Source organism: Lathamus discolor, chromosome 8, assembly GCF_037157495.1.
Source record: "Lathamus discolor isolate bLatDis1 chromosome 8, bLatDis1.hap1, whole genome shotgun sequence".
NCBI lineage: Eukaryota > Metazoa > Chordata > Aves > Psittaciformes > Psittacidae > Lathamus > Lathamus discolor.
Window position 1 is genome coordinate 22173411 of NC_088891.1, and position 20046 is coordinate 22193456.

The 20046-nt window shown below is 49.8% G+C and overlaps 2 protein-coding genes across 2 annotated transcripts; one reads left to right on the forward strand and one right to left on the reverse strand.

The window, feature by feature from the left end:
• Window positions 1–4478: 4478 nt before the first annotated feature.
• LOC136018728 (uncharacterized) lies at window positions 4479–8071 on the forward strand. The gene is made up of 2 exons (XM_065688253.1): window positions 4479–6301; window positions 6706–8071. The coding sequence occupies exons 1-2, from the start codon at window positions 5557–5559 to the stop codon at window positions 7026–7028; spliced, it is 1068 nt and encodes a 355-aa protein (XP_065544325.1). The 5' UTR covers window positions 4479–5556; the 3' UTR covers window positions 7029–8071.
• A 3810-nt stretch (window positions 8072–11881) lies between these two features.
• Window positions 11882–16226, reverse strand: NMB (neuromedin B). Its single transcript, XM_065688460.1, has 3 exons — window positions 16052–16226; window positions 15437–15639; window positions 11882–12160 (listed from the first exon to the last, which is right to left on the reverse strand). The coding sequence occupies exons 1-3, from the start codon at window positions 16185–16187 to the stop codon at window positions 12113–12115; spliced, it is 387 nt and encodes a 128-aa protein (XP_065544532.1). The 5' UTR covers window positions 16188–16226; the 3' UTR covers window positions 11882–12112.
• Window positions 16227–20046: the final 3820 nt, after the last annotated feature.

Here is a 20046-nt window from a genome sequence, read left to right on the forward strand (position 1 = left end):
CAAACACTATGGTGGAGGTCTCCCGTGCATGTCCTCCACCAGCTTCAGGTATCACAAAGGCTTGTGGATTAGGGTGCAGAGCTCTTCCTGCCCAGTGGTCCTGTCCTACCAACCATTTCCTCGGGATAATGTCTTGCAGTTGGTGACAGTCCTGGTGTGAGTGAGAGGTTGAACTAGAGACCTTCAGAGGACCTTGCACTAGCACTTATACAAATCTAGTGGCCCTGTTCCTCCTACCGTAGTCTCACAGACCTCCCAGCTGGTTCCTTAAAGCCTTTCAGAGCGTCTGCTCCCTTCCTTCTGGAGAAAGGGCACATGCCTGATGAGGAAGCTGAGAAGATGGCCCTCCATGAAAGGACATGGTCTTTGAGGTTCAGCACTGTCATAGGTATCTTATCAGGAAAGGGGAACAGAGTCCACCTTGGCCCAAGTCCCATGTATGTATTCCCACAAGTCCTCCTGCCCTGCTGGCAGCTATCTTACCCCTTCCCTTCCCATGGTGTTTGCATCCATGTCCTGGGCCAGATTGCTGCCCTCCACACTAGCAGCATGGACAGCCTGGAGCTGCTTCCTGAGGGAGTGCTGGAGGCTGGTGGCTCCCTGGTCAGTGCCACCACCCTGGGCAGTTTGTGCAATAGGTTTTGGTTTGAAAATGCCTGGAACAGGTACCAATTTCCTCCTGGAGGCAAAATTTTTCCTGCACAGCAGAGGATAGAGGATGCCACAACCATAGGCACACTGATAACTGGAAACGGAAAGAAAGGAATGCCCCAAGTTTACTCTTTCTAGATCCTACATGGTGTAGGAAGGGGTTTTACTGTGTCCATCAAAACGGGACTTGCCTGAATTACCACTTTGATTGTCTTCCCACACAAGGAGAACACCACAGTGTAGCAGTTCTGACCCCCATGTGCTTTCTAAAAGCCATCAATTACCCAGAACTTCTGCCAGCTCCACAGTCCTAGTAAAACCTCAGCATTGTACCAGGAGTCCAAGGGCTGGCAGGTGGACTCAGCTTATGTCACCTTCCTTTCTGGGAGCACAGCAGCCTGTTACCAGTGCAAAGCAATTTCCCAGTACAATGTCCTGCTCATTATAATTTATACACCATGAGCTTGAAGAACTACTTTGTATATTAACACGTTATTCTTGGCTGGTTCTCAGCACCATACAAAAGTTATGACGTGAAGGGTTAACCGATGTACAGGGGGGTTAGGGTTAAGCTGCTTGCTTAACAATGTTACTGCTTACTGGCACTTACTCAACAAATGCATGCTCAACACTTATGGTGCTTGCTGGAACAGGGTGGGAGGATCAAGGCTATTGATAAGAGGAAGGAACAGGAACTCCTGTTCTCTGGACCCCTAAACCGGCTGAAATCAGCTTTGCGGTTTGGACAGTGACTAAATCACCAGGGAACATGCGCAACGACTAGAGATGAAAAGTTCAGGGAAGACTCGTTTACTTCATCTTGAGACCCCCGCCCATGACCACCAGGAGACCCTACACAAGCAAGGACCTTTTACCTCATTATAATATGAAGCGGGGGGGGGGGGGGGGGGGTAGGTCATGAATATGTATAGGCGTGTTGTGTATCCTCATGAATATGTAATAATTTAGAGGATAAATATGAAGGAGAACAATGCTGAGGTGCACATGCCTTTGGAGGAGCGATCCCCCATGCGCCTCAGCGCTGAATAAAGGCATACCTACTTTACAACTTTAACGAGTTGTGGAGTCTACCCGCAGATCAGTTTGGCAAACCAGGCAGGAGACCTCTGTTTGGCTGCAGGATCGGGTGAGGGGTGGACATCCTAGGGGCTCCAGGCTGCTTGCCTGGAGGAGCTCTGCTTCTCGTCCACTCACTGCTGGGACAGACAACAACCTGTGCCGGCTGCGGAGAAACGGTATGCTTGGAATTTAGATTTGTACTTTAGGAGGCCTATAAGTTGTATGCGTGGCCGGGGGCCGCTGGTAAGGCGCGCAGAGACGTCTGGCGCACAGCGTAGTTCCCCTTGGCAGGTAGGGCTTGCAAGCAGTAGGTTGGGGACTCGTTGACAGGTAGAGCTGCTGCTAGCGATACTGAGGGTGGATTGGGTTATTTCAAGGACTCGTCGGCCGATAGAGCGGCCGTGGACCAGGCGAGTCCAGGACTGGGGACTTGTCGACCAATAGAGCAGTCACTAGCGATCCTGGGGTGTATCGGGTGAGTCCAAGGGCTCATCAGCCGATAGAGCGACCGTGGACCAGGTGAGTCTGGGGTCTCTGCTGCATCCCAGGTTTTGGGAGCCAGGACGGACCTGCTAATGACTGTGTAGGAAGCCAGATAAGGGTAAGCGGAACCACTGTGTGGAGTGTGTCTGTGGGATCCCGTGTGGGGGTGAAAGTGTTTTGTGTGGCTGAGACGTGGGATAGCGACAAAGCGAGTGTGGAGTCCTGATCCAGGGTTCAGTGTTCTCTGTGAGGAGAGCGGCAGGAGACAGACAAAGTGTATTTGTTTTGTGTTGTGTCTAAGTGTTTTGTGTGACTGAGAGGTAGCATAGCTATGAAGCATATTTGTCTTGTGTCTATTTGTTCTTGTGTATATGCCTGTCGCTAGTGTTAAAGATTACAGTGTTTAAGTGGTGGGGGAGGAGTAGACAAAAGTAAACTGTGGCCAGTCGGGGGGTTAAGAAGAGTTCCCTCTCTGCGCCCCAGTGGCTGTATAAGAGAAGTATAACCTCTAAAATTTGTGGTCCTATTCTCGAGACCTGGACTTTACACTCAGAGAATTATAGCCTCACATATGGGTGCATAATAACTTTTGAACAGTGGAACCTGCCATGGATACTAGGACAGTATAAATTTTGCTGGAACCGAAGCTATGATCTAACAACAGGGGAGTTGATCTCCAGAACTCAGAGATATTATTTTATTGAATCTCAGGGAATATCATAAAACCTGTGTGTAGGTGCTCTCATATTATTTTTATAATTGCATCCAAGGAGCACTGAGAGAGAGAGGGTATAGAGATTCGTAAAAGATGATTGTTTGAAACGGAAGCCGGTCAAAGCAAGAGAATTCTGAAGAAAAGCCCACTGGGTTACATTTTGGCACATTGGAAAGAACTGTGACGGTCTCCTGGGGGCTAGGTAAACAAGAAAACATTGGCAAAATATTGTAACCAATGGTGGCCTTTATATACTTCGGAAGATCAGGAAAAATGGCCTAAAAACGGAACTCTGAACTATAATACATTGTTACAATTAATGTTGTTTTGAGGCAGCAAGGGAAATGGGATGAAGTAAAGTATGCAGATACGCTTTTCACTTTAAGAAACCACCCGAAGTGACAGACTGAATGCAAAATTAATGTAGTGCCACCAGATTCCTTAATTTTGGCTTTGGAAAAGGACAGGCAAAAACTGAAAGTTAAGATGGAGAGATGTTGTTCAGGTTGTGATATTGGGGGAATGGTGTTTAAAGTTAAAAAACAATAATCAGGAAGATAGGTAGGAAAATTATGTATCACAAGTACCTCCGACAGGAACACCCTCTGTACCTGTCCTATCAGATATTGGTAAGGAGGAAGAGATTGCTGTCACTGGCAAAAAGCGGCAGATTCACATTCAGAGTTAAGAAAGGGTTAAAGCAGAAGTGCTGTTGCAGAGGCAGGCATCTGTAACCCCTGCAGAGCAGGGTGGGCAACTGTGAGGAAAGAAAAAAAAAAGGAAAACCAAGGGGGAAAGGAGGGGAGCTCGCGCAGCTCCTGTGTTTGAGCGTGGGATGGCTGCTGGGGCAGACCAGTAAGTGGGAACAGACATGTTGACAGACAGGACTGAGGGGCTGTTGAATAAATGTGGACGGGAGTGAAGGAGGAAGCATGGAGAGCGTATAGGAATTGGGGACAGGTAGAAAAGAAAAAGCTGGGTCGTGCTGTAGCCACGGCTGCGCTGCTTGCTTTGAAACTGGCGGAGGAGGAACGTCGGACAGACGTGGGGGAGTGGGCTCCTCCTTCTGTGGAACCGGATCGGTGTGTGTGCTATGGGGAGTTTGGATGCTGGAAGTGAGACTGCCCTGAGGGGGGAGTGCCATGGGGTGGCTCCGGCGACTGAATTGGAACTAGACTGACGGGGACCAGGGGAATCTTCCCTAGCAGATCCACTGGTTATAATGAAGCTAGGGGACAGAAAGAAAGAAAAAGGAAGTGGAATTTTTAGTTGATACGGGTGCAACCTATTCGGTTTTAAACAAAACTTTAATGCCTTTGGGGGATGATTATATTATGGTAAAAGGAGCGACTGGCCAAAGTGAAAAGGCTTATTTTTGTAAACCATTAAAATATCAATTGGGAAAACAATGGGGCATCCATAAGTTTTTGTATATGCCTAACTCCCCAAAAGCTCTTTTGGGGAGAGATTTGTTAGAATACTTGGGAGCGACCATTACTTTCAAAGGAGGTGAGATCACTTTAAAAGTAAACAACCAACAGTATATAGAGATATTAAGCTTAGTTTTTATCACTAATCACGTTGAGGGGGAAGTCAGGGAAGATATACTGGATCAGGTATTCCCAGGAGTATGGGCCACAAATGTACCTGGAAAAGCCAAAAATGCACCCCCAATACAAATTAAGCTCAAGGAGGGAAAACAGACAGTCAGGATTAAACAATACCCCTTGAAAAGGGAAGATAGGGAAGGAATTTGCCCAATGATTGAAAACTTCCTACAGCTAGGACTGCTAAAAGAGTGCCAATCTGATTTTAACTATTTTACCTGTTCGTAAACCTGATGGGCCATACCAGGTGGTACAGGACTTATGGGCTGTTAACAAAATAACTGAGGATCTTTACCGTGTAGTAATAAATCCATACACTTTGCTAACATGCTTAACACCAGAGCTAACTTGGTTTACCATTCTAGATTTGAAGGATGCTTTCTTTTGCCTCCCTCTCCACGAAGCCAGCCAGAAAATCTTTGCATTTGAATGAGAAAGCCCTAAGAGTGGGTGCAAAACCCAGCTCATGTGGACGGTGTTGCCGCAGGGATTTAAGAACAGACCCACCCAGTTTGGAGAACAACTTTCAAAAGACTTAAGAGTCCTGGGAAGCTCCACCGGAAGAAGTGATGTTATTGCAGTACGTAGATGACATCCTAATAGCTACCCAGACAGAAGAGGCTTGTGTGGCCTGGACGGTATGACAGGACGGTGTAGATTGTGGATCTACAATCATGGACTAATTGTTAAGCTTTTATATGCACTAATCGTAAAAGACAACAAGAATCTTCAGTGGACAAAGGAAGCCACTTGAGCCTTCCACCAATTAAAAAAACACCTTGATGTTGGCACCAGCCTTAGGACACACAGACGCAAGTAAACCACTTTCTTTTCTCCCATGAGAAACAAGGAATTGCCTTAGGGATACTAGCACAGGACTTGAGTCCATACCGATGAGCAGTTGCTTATTTTTGTAAGCAGTTAGACACAGCAGCCGAAGGATGGCTTGGATGCCTCAGGGCCATTGCAGCAGTTGTACTAAATATCCAAAAAGCACGCAAATTCGGCTTGGGCCAGAAAATGACTGTGCTGGTGTCCGATACAGTGTCTGCAGTGCTGAAAGTGAAAGGTGGGCACTGGCTTTCTCCACAAAGGTTTCTGAAATATCAAGCCATTATGATGGAACAAGATGATGTGGAGATAGTGGTAACTAACATTGTCAACCCAGCTTCTTTCCTCAGCAAAAACGAAGGAAAATCAGTACACCGCGATTGCCTGGAGACTATTGAGGCCACATATTCCAGTTGTTCGGATCTGAAAGATACCCCTTTAGACGATGCAGAAACCTGGTTTACTGATGGGAGCAGCTATGTCGTCAGTGGAAAACGACATGGTGGATATGCAGTTACCACCTGCAGAGAGGTAATAGAGTCTGGACCTTTGCCTACGAACACCTCTGCACAAAAAGTGGAGCTGATTGCTCTTACTAGAGCCTTAAAAATAGCAAAAGCGAAGAATATAAAGATCTATACAGATTCAAGATATGCACTTGGGGTTGTACATGCACATGGAGCCATTTGGAAAGAAAGAGGACTGTTGAACTCGCAAGGGAAAAACATCAAACATGCACAAGAAACAGTGAGACTGTTGGAAGTGGTCCAACTTCCTGAGAAGGTAGCGATCATGCACATCAAGGCACACCAGAAGGTGAGCTCAGAATTAGAAGAAGGAAATGAACTGATGGATAGAGAGGCAAAAGAAGTGGCAAAAGGTGAGATAACAACTGAAGGAGCTTTAATTCCTGATGGGAAAATTTCCCTAGAAGGTAAGCCAAATTACAGCAACGATGACCAAAAATTAATCACAGACCAAGAAGGAATATCCAATGAGGAGGGGTGGGCCAGCACAGCACAGGGAAGAATAATTGTCCCCTCCTCTCTGTTATGGTCACTAATAAGGAATGAGCATCAAAAAAATGCACTGGGGAGTAGATGCCTTATATAAATATTTGACAAGCAAAATAATAGCTAGCAATTTGTATGCTACTATCCAACAGATAACCCACCAATGTGATCTCTGCCTCCAAACAAACCCCAAAATAATCCTAAACCCAGAATGGGTCAAACTGGGAGGGGCAATGGACCAGGACAGCAATGGCAGATTGACTTTACAGAACTGCCAAGAAAAGGGGGTATAGATATTTGTTGGTAGTAACGGATACCTTTTCAGGTTGGCCAGAAGCCTTTCCAACTAGAACTGTGAAAGCTCGAGAAGAAACGCAGTCGATGCTAAGGACATATGCCTCGATACAGAACAAGGCATCCAGTCATTTTGAAGTCCATCCAGACAATACTCAAAGCACTGTACTTGTATATACTGGCCAAGGCTGTGTGTGCTTAAGAACTGCTTGTGCTTTTATAAAGATAGATAATGATGAAACTGTAGCTGTTAAGAATAGTTCTAATCTCTGTATTTATAATTTTGTTGATATCACTGGGTGTGACTTTTCGTATTTAGCACCAGTTGTATCCCACCAATTGATTAAAGTCTAATTACACAATGTACCACAAATTACCACCTACAACCACTGGGATGAACCCTAAGTTGGTAAGGCAATTAATAAAGCATCAAAGCCTAATTAACATTTTGAAAGAGGTCCAGAAAAGTGGAAAGAAAACTTTAATTACCATTCATCATGATACGGAAGAAATAAGCAGAGTCTTGCAAAGGCTAAGACAAGATACAAGTCACCACTGGTGGGATGTACTTTTCAGATGGTCACCCACTGCAACTGGCATTCTAAATATGTTGTGTCACCCCACTATTGTTCTTTTAATATTAGTGTTAGCTTTGTGTTACCCATTATGTTATTTATGTGGAATTGGAGGAAGCTGCGACAAGTGGCGATTTTGACTTTTTTGTCAAACGCACATGGTAAAGCCCTGAAAGATACCTTTCGCAGGAGCTGGCTAAAAGAAGAATCTATGTATTAGCAAAAGAATTTATTAACTTTATAGAAAAGGGGGGACTGATGCGAAGGGTTAACCGATGTATAGGGGGGTTAGGGTTAAGCTGTTTGCTTAACAATGTTACTGCTTACTGGTACTTACTCAACAAATGCATGCTCAACACTTACGGTGCTTGCTGGAACAGGGTGGGAGGACCAAGGCTATTGATAAGAGGAAGGAACAGGAACTCCTGTTCTCTGGACCCCTAAACCGGCTGAAATCAGCTTTGCGGTTTGGACAGTGACTAAATCACCAGGGAACATGGGCAACGACTAGAGATGAAAAGTTCAGGGAAGACTCGTTTACTTCGCCTTGAGACCCCTGCCCATGACCACCAGGAGACCCTACACAAGCAAGGACCTTTTACCTCATTGTAATATGAAGCGGGGATAGGTCATGAATATGCATAGGTCTGTTGTGTAACCTCATAAATACGTAATAGTTTAGAGGATAAATATGAAGGAGAACAATGCTGAGGTGCACATGCCTTTGGAGGAGCGATCCCCCATGCGCCTCAGGGCTGAATAAAGGCATACCTACTTTACAACTTTAACGAGTTGTGGAGCCTACCCACGGATCAGTTAAAATTGCATCATAACTAATAAAAAATTGAAGTGAGATTGTGTTAAGACCTCCTCTCCCTGATGGTTTTTGGAGCCCTGTGTAGAAGGTCCTATCACAGGAGGGCTCTCACCCAGCTCCATGGCTGGTTGTGTCCCTACTGCCCTAGAACTGCTTTCATGCATTGAGGACTAACACGTCATATCTGCCAGGACAAAGTGCTGCAAAGAAAGACCATAAAAAAGGCTTTGCAGTTCTCTAGCCTCAAGCAGCAGCATTCGGTGCACACACGCTGTACAAATATCCTCCTGAGCAGGGTCACATAGGGGACCTTTGTTTTGTTTCCTGATAACAACCTAATTTCCTTTCTGCCTCTTTCTTGCCCTCCTTCACTGCCTGCTTTCCTGGTCGCCTATGGAGCAGAGGTCTCAAGACACCTCAGAGGAAGGAGCACACCAGCATGGAGTCTGATGTCTTTGCTGAGGACACAGTGGGACAACCAGTTCTGTGCAAATGAATGACAGGAAGAACTTCACTAAGCCTGGGTCAGCAATGACACCAAGTGGTGGCAGTGGCCTTTCACAGACATCCCTCTGAGCCAGCTCCTCCTCAGGAGACAGTCTGACAAGTAAACAGAAACTAATGCCATGAAGGCGCCTTGTCTCCATTTCTAATATGTCACTTTACACCTTTTTCCCACCCCTGGGGTCATACCATGGCCACAGGCTGTGGGGAAGTCTGGGAGAGCAGCAAGGAGCACCGATCCATGCTCTGAACTGTCACTATCGCTGAGGATCTGTGCTGCGTGCTCTGTGCTACCTCAGTCGAGTCAGTGGCCTCACCGCATCTCTGATGGTGCTGTGCAGAAGCAACAAACTGCTGCGAGCAAGTTCTGGTGTCCACGCAGCAGCACAGAGGAGCCTCGAACTACAGCAGCAGAACTGGGTGAAAAAAAAAGCTGAAAACCAAACCAAAACAAAAAACATACCGCAGAATTTGCTCCTTTCCCCAGCTCTGCTCCTGGAAATCCCCAAAGAACATGTGTGACCTGGTGAGCGATGGAACATTGTGCTGACAGATGCCAGGGCAGAACAGGCAAATTGCCAGACCATGGCACCCCTCAGAAGTTGTTCTGTTCCTCTCAGTTTGTAATTTAAATTGAAGAGGGATTGGTGGGTTCGGGCTCGAGTGGTTGCTTGACTGTGGGAGAACGTGAGAACGTGAGACTGTGTGGGAGAACAAGAAACACCGAGTAGTTAAGCAGTGGAGCAGGTCACCCAGACTTCATACCTGGAGGTTTCAAGACCTGATGGGACAAAGCCCTGAGTAACCTGGTCTGACCCCAGAGCTGAACCCCTGCTTTAAGCAGATGGCTGGACCGCTGCTGAGGTCCTCTCCAGCCTGAGTTAGCCTGTGCTTCTAGGTTGGTGCTCAAGGCAGGTGCTGGGTACCTTGCTTCTCAGTAACACATGGCTGAGGGGCTAACATTGCTCCAGCTGTCTACATAGCAGTTCAGAGGAGAATGGAGCAGGGCTCCATGGTGAAGCAGGCACTCCACAAACGGACTGCTGCCCATGAAGGTTCCATGCTGGAGCCTGTGGGTAAGCCCATGTTGTGGTTTAAACCCAACCACAAAGCTTGTTCACTCACTCCCCCGCCTTCTTGCCCTCACCCTGCTCCTGGAGGGAAGGAGAGGAGAATCGAAAAGAATGCAACTCCCACGGGTTGAGATAAGAACAGTTCAGTAACTAAGGTATAACACAAACCACTGCTGCTACCACCAATAATAATAATGATAAAGGAAATAACAAGAGGAAAGAATACAACACCTCAACAGCAGCCGACCAATAACTCGCCCCACTCCTCCCAGCCAAGCACCGACGGATACCTCGTCCAACCCTGCAGTCCCAGCCCTTCTGGGTAACTCTTGGTTACATCCTGGGCATGATGTACTGTGGTATGGAATACCTCTGGCTAGTTTGGGTCAGGTGTCCTGTCTCTGCTTCCTCCCTGCTTCCCCTCCTCCCTGGCAGAGCATGAGGCTCAGAAAGTCCTTGGCCAGACCAAACATCTGAGCAGCAACTGAAAATATCGGTGTTATCAACACTGTTCCCAGGCCAAAAATCAAAAACACAGTGTTGCACCAGCTACTAAGAAGGAGAAGAATTACTGCTAAACCCAGGACAGCCGTGACAGAACAGGTACACCCCCAAAGGAAGATGTGTGCTGAGCAGTCACAGGAAAACAGCAAGAAGAAAGGAGCAGGAAAGAGGAACCTACTGTGGCCTGACTGCATCCCCTGCCATTGCCTGTTCCTTCACCAGGGTGACTGCATGTAACCTGCAGGAGGAGGAGTGGTGCTGGGGCAATGTTGAGACTGTCAAAGGGGAGGAGAGGTGTGAAAATTCTTTGGGTTTTGTTTGCTTCCAAAAACCTGAATCAGTGCTCAAATAATTATGGCATATTCACTGACAATAAATTAATTCCTCAAGTTGAGTCTGTTTTGCGCATGACAGTAATTACCCAGTGACCCCCCATCTTTAGCTCAACCCACAAGTGATGGGAGGACACGGGGGACAGACAGACAGGCTTTTGCTAGGTGAGTGGGAGAATGAGGATCTCATTCAGGTATCTCATGGCAGGTTTCTCCTGTGATGGTCAGAAACCTGCTTGCCCTCCCATAAGCTTGCCTGGGCGGGATGTGAGCTGGTGGCCCCATCGCATGACAGCATGACAGGAATGCCATTAGGCTGTCAGTCCATCACACTGCTGGCTGAAGGGCATCTGGTCTGCTCCAGTGTCAAGCACAATATTTTATGTCACTGCTTTTCTTGCTTATGACTAGTTTTAAGCCAAGGCTTTGCTACAGCTAATGAAAGGCGAGCTGGGGGTCACCCACATCCCAGCACACAACAGCAAGCCTGGGCAAAACAGTTGGAGGAAGGGTTCTGCAGTCCTGGGCTCAAGTGACTGCAGGACAGTGGGACACCTCTTGTAGTGAAGCTGGTAGGTCACAGACCACAAAGGATATAAAAAGGTAACAGAGGCTGCTGTGATGCTAGAGGTTAGCTATTCAGCAGCAGGTTGGAGAACCTGGGAGGGCTCCAAGGGGCAGCAAGGTGATACTCTCCCTGAGGGCTGTTGCTGTGCAACTGCTCCAGTGAGGCAGAGATCATGCTTGGCATGATCTGAACCATGCCTCCTGGAAAACTAGCTTGGTCCTGCTCTCCTGAAGGATGAAAGGCCCTAGCACTTGGGCATTTGATGGGTAGCATCAGGTCTTGCAGGCAATGTTTAGGGCAATCAAGTTGTAAGACATACGAGTTTTACCCACCAAACTCTACCTCTGCTCCTGTGAATGCTTAACTACATGCACAGGGTGAAGGTGCAGCCTTCCCAAACCACGCACATAAACAGGTCGAGTGTTTAGTGATCAGCACACGAGGGACAGCAGAATGCTCAAGGAGCAAGCCAAGGCCAACAAGCCCCTAGTAAACCCTGGGGTCTCCCAAGGAAGGGACACTGCTTGAACCAGAAATCCCAGTAATGCCATGACCAAGATGCTTTTCGTAATGCTGATAATCTTTCCAGCAAAGAGGGCCATAAGGATGCTCCAGCAGTGAGTGGTGGAATCAGCTCATCCAAGCTTGTAATTTTGTCATGCAGTAGTTAGAGTCTCCTTCAGTGAGCAGAGACTGCAGGGACTGAATCCATCCCCCTCCTGGCTGCTGAGAGCTAGGAGCTTCCCTCCATCACCCACCGAGCTGCTCCCTCTCCCCATGCTCCCTGCAACAAGCATTCCCACCTTCCCACACCCATGGAAAGATCGGAGCCAGTTTGTGCAAAGCACTAGCTTTATTCCCAGGGGTGCAGACATGAGGAATGCAGAAAACACACAGGCAATATACAGGGAGGCTCCGCTTTTCACACAAGCACTCACTAGAAACAGTATTACAGAGAGAATAAATAAAAAGTGATGTTGCTACAGTGACCCACAAGCATGATGCTCTCCTCTGTGTGCCATGCATGGCCAAGCTGCAGACCTCATCCTCCACGGCTGTATTTCCTTAGCTTGAAAAATACTTCTCCAGCACCTTTGTTAAAAGCCCTGTCTCCTACAAGAAAAGGCACAAGGGTGAGAACACTCACACACAGTTTATACGCATCTCATCTGTTGGTTCCACGGGGCAGAAGATCAGACAAATGTCCCATACTGGACCACTTTCATCAGGGGTGGCTTGGGACACCACATGAGAAGGAAAGGGTAGGAGACAGACGCCTGGCTCCTGCCTCCCGTTCTGTGCTCCACCAGCTGGACTACAGCTGACAGACATCGGAGGCAAACTTCACCAACCCAGTGAGGCTGGGCTTCAGGAACAAGAGCAGTCTCAGGGCCCGATTCAGCACAGAAGGCAAAGAGAGACACAAACCACAGCAAGGAATTGTTACAGAGGGATTTTCTGGGATTGAGTACTGCCCAGACGTCCCAGAGCTGTGCAGGGCAGCACCTTCACACAGAGGGGTTCTCCCAACACCCAAAGAACTATTCTACTCTACACATGGTCTCACCCAACCTCCTACAGAAATACTGCCATACACTCAAGAAAGTGACAAAGCATGGGGACAATCCTCCTCTGCCAGCCAAATCCTGGTCACACGTAGCAACAGGGAGACACCATGAAGCCCCAGCACACTGAGAACTGAGAATTGAGCCCTGCCTGCCACATATGGTTAAATGGGCAAAACAGAAACCCCAGTTTGCAAACCCCTTCTGCTCTGTGTGACTTCTGTCATTGCAAGCATGGACCAGCATGTGGACTCCTGTCTTGCAAAGGCATGGGAAATATCCTGAGACAAAACTGAAGGGCAACAAGCAGGACTAACCCATGTGAAGGGAGAGCAAGGAAAAAGACCAAGCCCTGGGGTTTATTTCATGCCTAGAAGCACCCCACAGAATGCAGAAACCCACTCGTGAATGATCAGTGACACCCTCAGAAAAGGAAAAGCCCACTTGGTTTTTCAACAAAAGTTCCTTTGATCCTCAGTGCTGCAGCAGCAGAGCAGCACTTGGACAGCACATTCATTCCTGCCTTGCTGACCATGGGGGCCCAAGGAAGGGAGAAGCATCTTTGCTTTTCTAAATTGAGTTGAGATGCAAGTGACAGATCCTGAGCTGGGGGCAGACAGACTTTAACAGAGCAGAGCTATTAAACAGGCTTATCAGGCAGGTGGTGAACACAGTACACAGACCAGTTCAAGCACAGACTGGATGCTGGCCCCACATGTCCAACAAGTCACACTGAGGGGAAAAATTGCCAGGATGGCAGGAATTTGCATTAGCACTGTGTCACTCACAGAAGCAAGAAAAATTAGGTCCCATCAAAAAGCAGAACACAGACAGCACTCAAAACACCAGGAGAAGCAGTCCTATAATATCAACCAGTAGCTCAGAAGCAAGGATGCCCTGGGGAATGGGTGGTGCAGAAAGGAGCAGGAAGGCAGGAGCCGAGTTTCATGAGGTGCTCAGAAGGGCAGAACCAGAACTATCACCCAATAAGTTCTCCAGAGCCACCACAAGGATGAGCACAGCAGGGCATTGGCCAAGGAAAACAAGAGGCTGGGAGAAGGTGAGGCATATGAGGCAGCTGCACATCAGGCACCTAAGCTGCGATGCCACACGTGTTCAGAGAATTCCATCTCCCATCAAGGAGGGCAGTGATGAAATCACTTCAATTTCAAAGTGACAAGCTTTGACACCCAGCACACATATGCCAAAGGCTGATATCAGTGCTGGGTGCTACCCCTGACCAGGACCTGCCTTTGAGCCCTAGCAGTGAGTGCTGGAAGGCACCAGCACCCAGCCAGCTACCTAAGGTACAGCACCAGTGCTGGAGGCAGCCTCCACTGAAACATGTCTGCACTGTGAGCAGTAACAACAGGACTTGCATACACAGAGGAGAGCCACAGGGACCACTTACCAAACTCACACCACATGCTCACAAACATCTTAGTGGACAAGGCAGAGTGGCACATCCACCAGCCCTTTCATCATCTTGGGCAGGTAACACAGGAAAAACCCTTCTCCTCAAAAGCTCCCCAGGGAGGATGGAGAAGGGTCCAGGACTTTCATAGCCCTCTCTCCCCTTTCAGCTGCATCCAAGCAGCAAAAGCCACAGCAGCACAGCAGTCACAGCACACAGCATTTTAAGGCTGGTGTCTTCAGCTCATGCTCTGCTGTATCCTAATGGGAGAAAGCACTCTTGGAAAGCCTCAGTTTACCTTAGTCTACTTAAACCAAGTCAAGAAGGCACTTGAACAATCAGTGCCACTTGGGCTTACAACCCTGCAACTGTGCTCCAGCTGTGCCTTCCCAAAAAAGCAGAGAGGAGCCAGCACTGTCTACACCTGGATAACAGAAGTAGTTTTACCCATGTGCAGTGTTAATGAATAGCTCCTAGAGTACAGCAGCTCAGTGAAACAGCGAATGTAGGACCCACTTAAGAGGATTCCATCCCTTTTAGGTGCTCAGTTACTTCCTGCAGTGACTAGAAAGAGCGAGACACCAAGGAAGCATGCATGAGGTGACCAACAGCCGCGCCACAAAGAGCGAGCAATTCCATCTTGTGTGAGGGTCTGTGTGTGTGCAGTGCTCCCAGGGGCAGGTTTTCCATTAGGAGTTGTGTGAGCTATTAGGCAAAAGCCACACCAAAACTGAGGATCTGCTGATGCACAGCGGGACTACCGGAGCTCCTGCCTGCTCCCTGAGACCCACTCTGCAGCAGCACAACTAACACACACCTCCTCTCTGCCAGGCAAGCTCACAAAGCTATGTGCTGCTCAGTACTGAGGGATCCTGACCACAGCAACACAGAGCCAAGGTGGGGAAGTGGGGGTATCAGGAACCCAAGACCTCTTTGCATGACAGATTCCTTTCCCTTCACATATGGAGCTATGTCCCTCTTGGCCTCTCTAAAGAAATAGAGGGAAAGAAGAATCTCCCAGTCTCTAGAGTGACTAGAAAAGGGGACCTTTCTTCACAGCCACAGTGGCCAGCCGTCCTAGTCTGCATCTGCCCAAGGAAGACCCAGCAGTTTATTAACAAACCCTGAGCTAGAGATCACCACTGCTACAGCTCCATTGCAGGATCTCTTGCTCATCCTCACACCTTTGGCACTACTAGCCACTGTCCAGCTAGGCACAAGCCTAGGGAGACTTTTCGGTCCCTTTATGACTGGTGTTAAGAAGAGGTTTAAGGAGGGTTAACAAGAATAGAAAGGGGGGAAATACACCTCTAGCAGCTCAGACGCTCCCAGCAAAGCTGGCTGCTGCAGATTAAGATCTGCACCACCTCCCTGTTCTGAGCATCCTGTTCCCTCCTAGCCAGTATTCACCTGGTCAGTGAGGTCGTATTTTCCTTGATTCTCATACAAAAGTCTCTCCTGCAAGAGGATTTTCAAGAGCTCGCGGGTAAGCAGTTCCATCATGTCCTCCAGCAAGGCTCTGAGAGAAGGACCAAAGACCATGGGCACTGCAGGCTCCTCTGGTGGCTCCAGGTGAGGGGAGCCTGTGACACTCTTCTTCCCCATGAAGTGACCTGCAATAAACACACCTGGGTGTCTGCACAAGCACAGGGGGAGAGCGGCTCTGGAGAAGCTGCTACCTGCTACCTCACACTGGCACACGGCAACAAGTAGCACCGAGCAAACCTACTGAATTAGCCAACGCATCGAAGTGAGAACCCCAGAAACCCCAGGCCCTCGTTCCACACGGGACATTTGGGAAACTTCCCCCTCCTGCGCCGGGACCCCTGGGACTGCAGCAGCGCCGGACGTGTTCCCCAGAGACACGCGAGGAGCTCGCTTTCTCCCGCCCGCCCCACCCCTCTAGGCTCCCCCCGTCCCGCTGCGGGGTCCCGAAGGCAGCACGGGGCTCCCTGCGGGCAGCGGCACAGAGGCGCTCGGAGGGCTCCGTACGCCGCGCGCCCGTGCCGCGCCCCCCCGCGGTACCTGTGGCCCAGAGGCTCCCGCGGGGGTTGACCTTGATCTTGGCCGCCTGGCTGCGGTGCTCGGCGAAGTCCAGGTGCACCGCGCGCCCCAGCGCGGCGCCGCACAGCAGCAGCAGGAGGCAGCGCGGACCCGCCATGGCCACCCCAACGGGACCCGCCGCCGCCCACCCTTATAGAGCGCGGGGACAGGCTCCGCCCGCCGGCGCCGTCCCGCCCTCCCCTCAGGCGCCCTCAGCCGCCGGGGGGGTGGCTCTCGGCGCTGTTTACCCCCCATCCCGAGCCCCGGACACGGTGCCAGCCCCACCGCCCAAGTGAGCGCTGTGGCTGCCCTGCGTGTGCTCACAAATCCATGGTTCCGTCGCAGGAGGTGGCCAGGCTGCCGGCTCCCCATTACCTCCCATTTCTCTGCATGGCAAAGTGTTCCATGGTGTTACAACTGGCCTCACGAGAACACCAGCCAACACCCATGGCGCACTTGGACACGGGTGCTCAGGGCTCACAGGTGTTGTGGGCCAAACTCTCCCTGTAACAACCACCCTGAGCCTTGTCTACTGCTCCCGCTTCTCTTTGAACCCGGGGACACAGGCTGGAGACCTTGTTGGTGAAAACAGGCAAAGGAGGCATGGAGTACTTCAGCCTTGTCCATGTCCACTGCCATTTGCAGTGGTGCCCTACAGAAGAGCTTCCTTCTTCATCCTTCTACAGCCAGAGGCGTTTGTGAGATGTGCAAGGGACATCAGATCTTCTATAACTAAAGTAGTACTTCTATAACTATAGAATTACTATCATAGAATGGTTTGGGTTGAAGGGACCTTAAAGCTCACCCAGCTCCAACCCCTGCCACGGGCAGGGACCCCTTCCACTGGAGCAGCTTGCTCCAAGCCCCTGTGTCCAACCTGGCCTTGAGCACTGCCAGGGATGGGGCAGCCACAGCTTCTCTGGGCACCCTGTGCCAGTTTCCCACCAGCCTCACAGGGAAGAACAGTTCCTCCCTTTCCATTAATGGGGTGGAGCTGTGCATTCCCAGCAACAGCTTGAATGGAACTGTGCACAGCCATGCCATGGACAGACGCAGTGGGGGCCTGGGACATAGACTACATATCCCATGGGCTCAAATGAAATGAAATCCATGTAAAACTGGGAGCATTTGATCAGAGGGCTCTGAGACACAGGTTGTGCTGTTTCTTCTTGTCACCTGCCTGCAGCCCACAGGGACTTTCAGTCTTCTCCAGGTTCCATACTTGTAGGGTACTCTCAGACTGCTGTGGGAAAAGCCTGTGTGTCTGAAATGGCAGAGAAAAAAGGTGTAAGAGCACCCAGAGATCTCACACAGCAAGCTGGGCTTAAAATTACCTCCATTTGTGTTGTATACACAGACCACTCTCAGGAAGCAGAAGTTCTGAAGGGTTGGGGGCTGACCGGGATCAGCAATGGCCAGCAAGGCAGCTCTCATCAGCCACAGTACCTGAGGCAAGCAGAGCAGTCTCAGAGATGGTCACCACGTTCAGAGGAAGTCCAGGGCATCAAGCACATTCATGATGATGAACAGGTCCCAGGAAAAGCTGCAGATCAGGACAAGGTCTAGTGGGGGTACAACAAGTGCCAACTGTGACCACACAGGGTCAGACACAATTCAGAGGCAGGTCAAGCCAGTCTCCAGCCAGGCCCTGCTGTGCTGGAAGCCAATGCTTCTATACACGGGTTAATGATGTACTAAACACCCAGGGCTGAGCTTAAATAGGGGGTGGAGGTCCCCGGTGAAACCCATTAAGGCCTGTCAGTGTCCTCAGGGCCCTGCCTGGTTCTGCCAAGTTTCCAGCTTCATAACTCTACAAGGACGTGCTGGTGGGTGGAGGGGTCTGTGCCTGAGGTGACCCAGTCCTTTTGGGAACTGGCACAGGGAAGATGTATTAGCAGTGTCCTCAGCATTTACTGCTGTTCACGAGAAGAGGGCTAGAGAAGATTCGTTCCCCCTCAAGAGCAGGGGGTTAGAGTCCAGACTGCAAACACAGCTCTAATGCTATGGGGAGGAAAACAATGAAAATGTACTCCTGTGTTAGAGGTGCATCCTTCCAGATGGTGTGTGTGTCCCCTTGGTGCCTACCTGGCTGGTTGGCATGTGCTTCCTTACTGTCTGGGGGGTGTGCCATGAGGATAGACCTGGCCGACCAGGAGATAACTGCTTTCTAGTTGGTCTGCCACTGACGAGGGAGGTAGTTGCCTCTGCTCACCTTGTGTCTACGTGTGCTGGAGGGTCTGGGATGCAACATGGAATCTCACTTCACTTTCTCACCACACTCTTCCCCTGAACATGTTCAGCAGGAGTACTGCTGAGCAGGGCAGTGCTGGGCCAAGTCTTTGCTCACCTCCTAAGGAGATGGCCCGTTTGGGTGCTCCCCATGTACTGCATGGGGGGTGTGAATACGAAGACCAACCATGGATGTTGCATTTGCAGCACCGCAGGCCTGACCCTCCTGCTTGCATCGTTCATCTCCTCCATCAGGTCAGCTGAGAGAGGAGCCCTGAGGCCCTATGTCCTGGTGGTGCTAGGTGGCTCTGAGCACTGCCTGGGCTCTGATGTCCCATTTTAATCCTCACAAGCCTTGTGAGATGGTTTCACTTGTGTCTGGTTGGGCTGCCTGGAATGATGCCCATGATTCCACCTGGATCTGATGTTGAGCTAGACACGCAAGCAGAACTGACATGGAGTTGGTCTCTTTTTCAGCTGGCAGCTGCAGGCTGCACACATTCCCATGGACAGGGAGTGAGAGGAGGCTAATGTCTGGAGGCCCAGGGCCCAGTCTCTGCAGAAGGTTGGGGTAATTGCAGGCTGCTGCTGCAGCCAGTGCTTCAACTGCATGTGTGACACACACATACATGTGCACACACACACATGTGCACACACACTTCTCTATTTTCTCTTGCAGACCGTGGTCCCCCCTCCAATGTTCTGCACTGTCACTATGTACTGATAAAACATGGCTTGAAATGGACTGACATGATCTCAAACTTTTTTTCCTAACCTTTTAAATTCACTCATGGTGCAAAAGTTTTGGGAATCTGGAGTGTCTGGAGAAGCCTTGGGATGTTGTCAGGGCAGGAGGAGGACATGTGAGGCCCATGAAGGAGGAGCCTGGTACTGCCCAGCACCAGCATAGAAGAGTGATTTCTTCTCAGGCTGGGGAAGGGGTGTTATCTGGGAAGCTGAGCTGCATTCCTCCACTGGTGCTTTGCAGCTGCTGCCTCCACTGCACATGCAAACAACTTGTCCACTGCTTTTCTCCCCGAAATGCCAGGGCTTCACTCAAGGTGGCTGAACAGTGCTGTGTCAGGGCTGGGTCTGTCCTGGGGCTTGCTGTAGCCATTGCATCCCTGCACACCAGCAGCCAGGAGCAGGAAAAAGTGAGACAATGGGTTACCTGTAGGATTATGGAGGATGAAGGCAGGGATAAAGTGATACCAATTACAGAGAGGAGAGAGAAAAGAGCTTTGGGCAATTACAGCACCTACCAAAGCGTGACAGGGGTTAAGTCTGGTTCCTGCAGGGCAGCACAATGCTCCTTGGAGATTAACTGGCTGGGAGCAGGCAGCTCCAGGGACAGGGGACAGTGGCGATCAGCACAGCATTTCAAATGGGGTGAAGGCTTTTGTGCTGATCTCATTTTAATTAGATACACAACCAAACCGACACACGGCTTCCCTCTTGTTCACCTGGCAGCTGCAGGCTGCATGCCTTACCTCCATCAGGGTGGGAGAGGAGGAACAGCTATTTCTGATCTCTGTGGTACTGATGAGGGACTTCAAGGCATGTTCGGACGAGTGTGAGAAGAGGAAATCAGGGGGCTCCTGAAAGAATGCTAGATTAATTGCTGAGTATGGAGGCTTGGCCAGACAGGGCATGTGTGGGAAATCCAAGACCATAACCCTGATTTCAAGCCTGGGAAGAATAATGGACTAGCTGATCAGGGACTTGGTGGAGGCTGGAAGTGGGAGCAT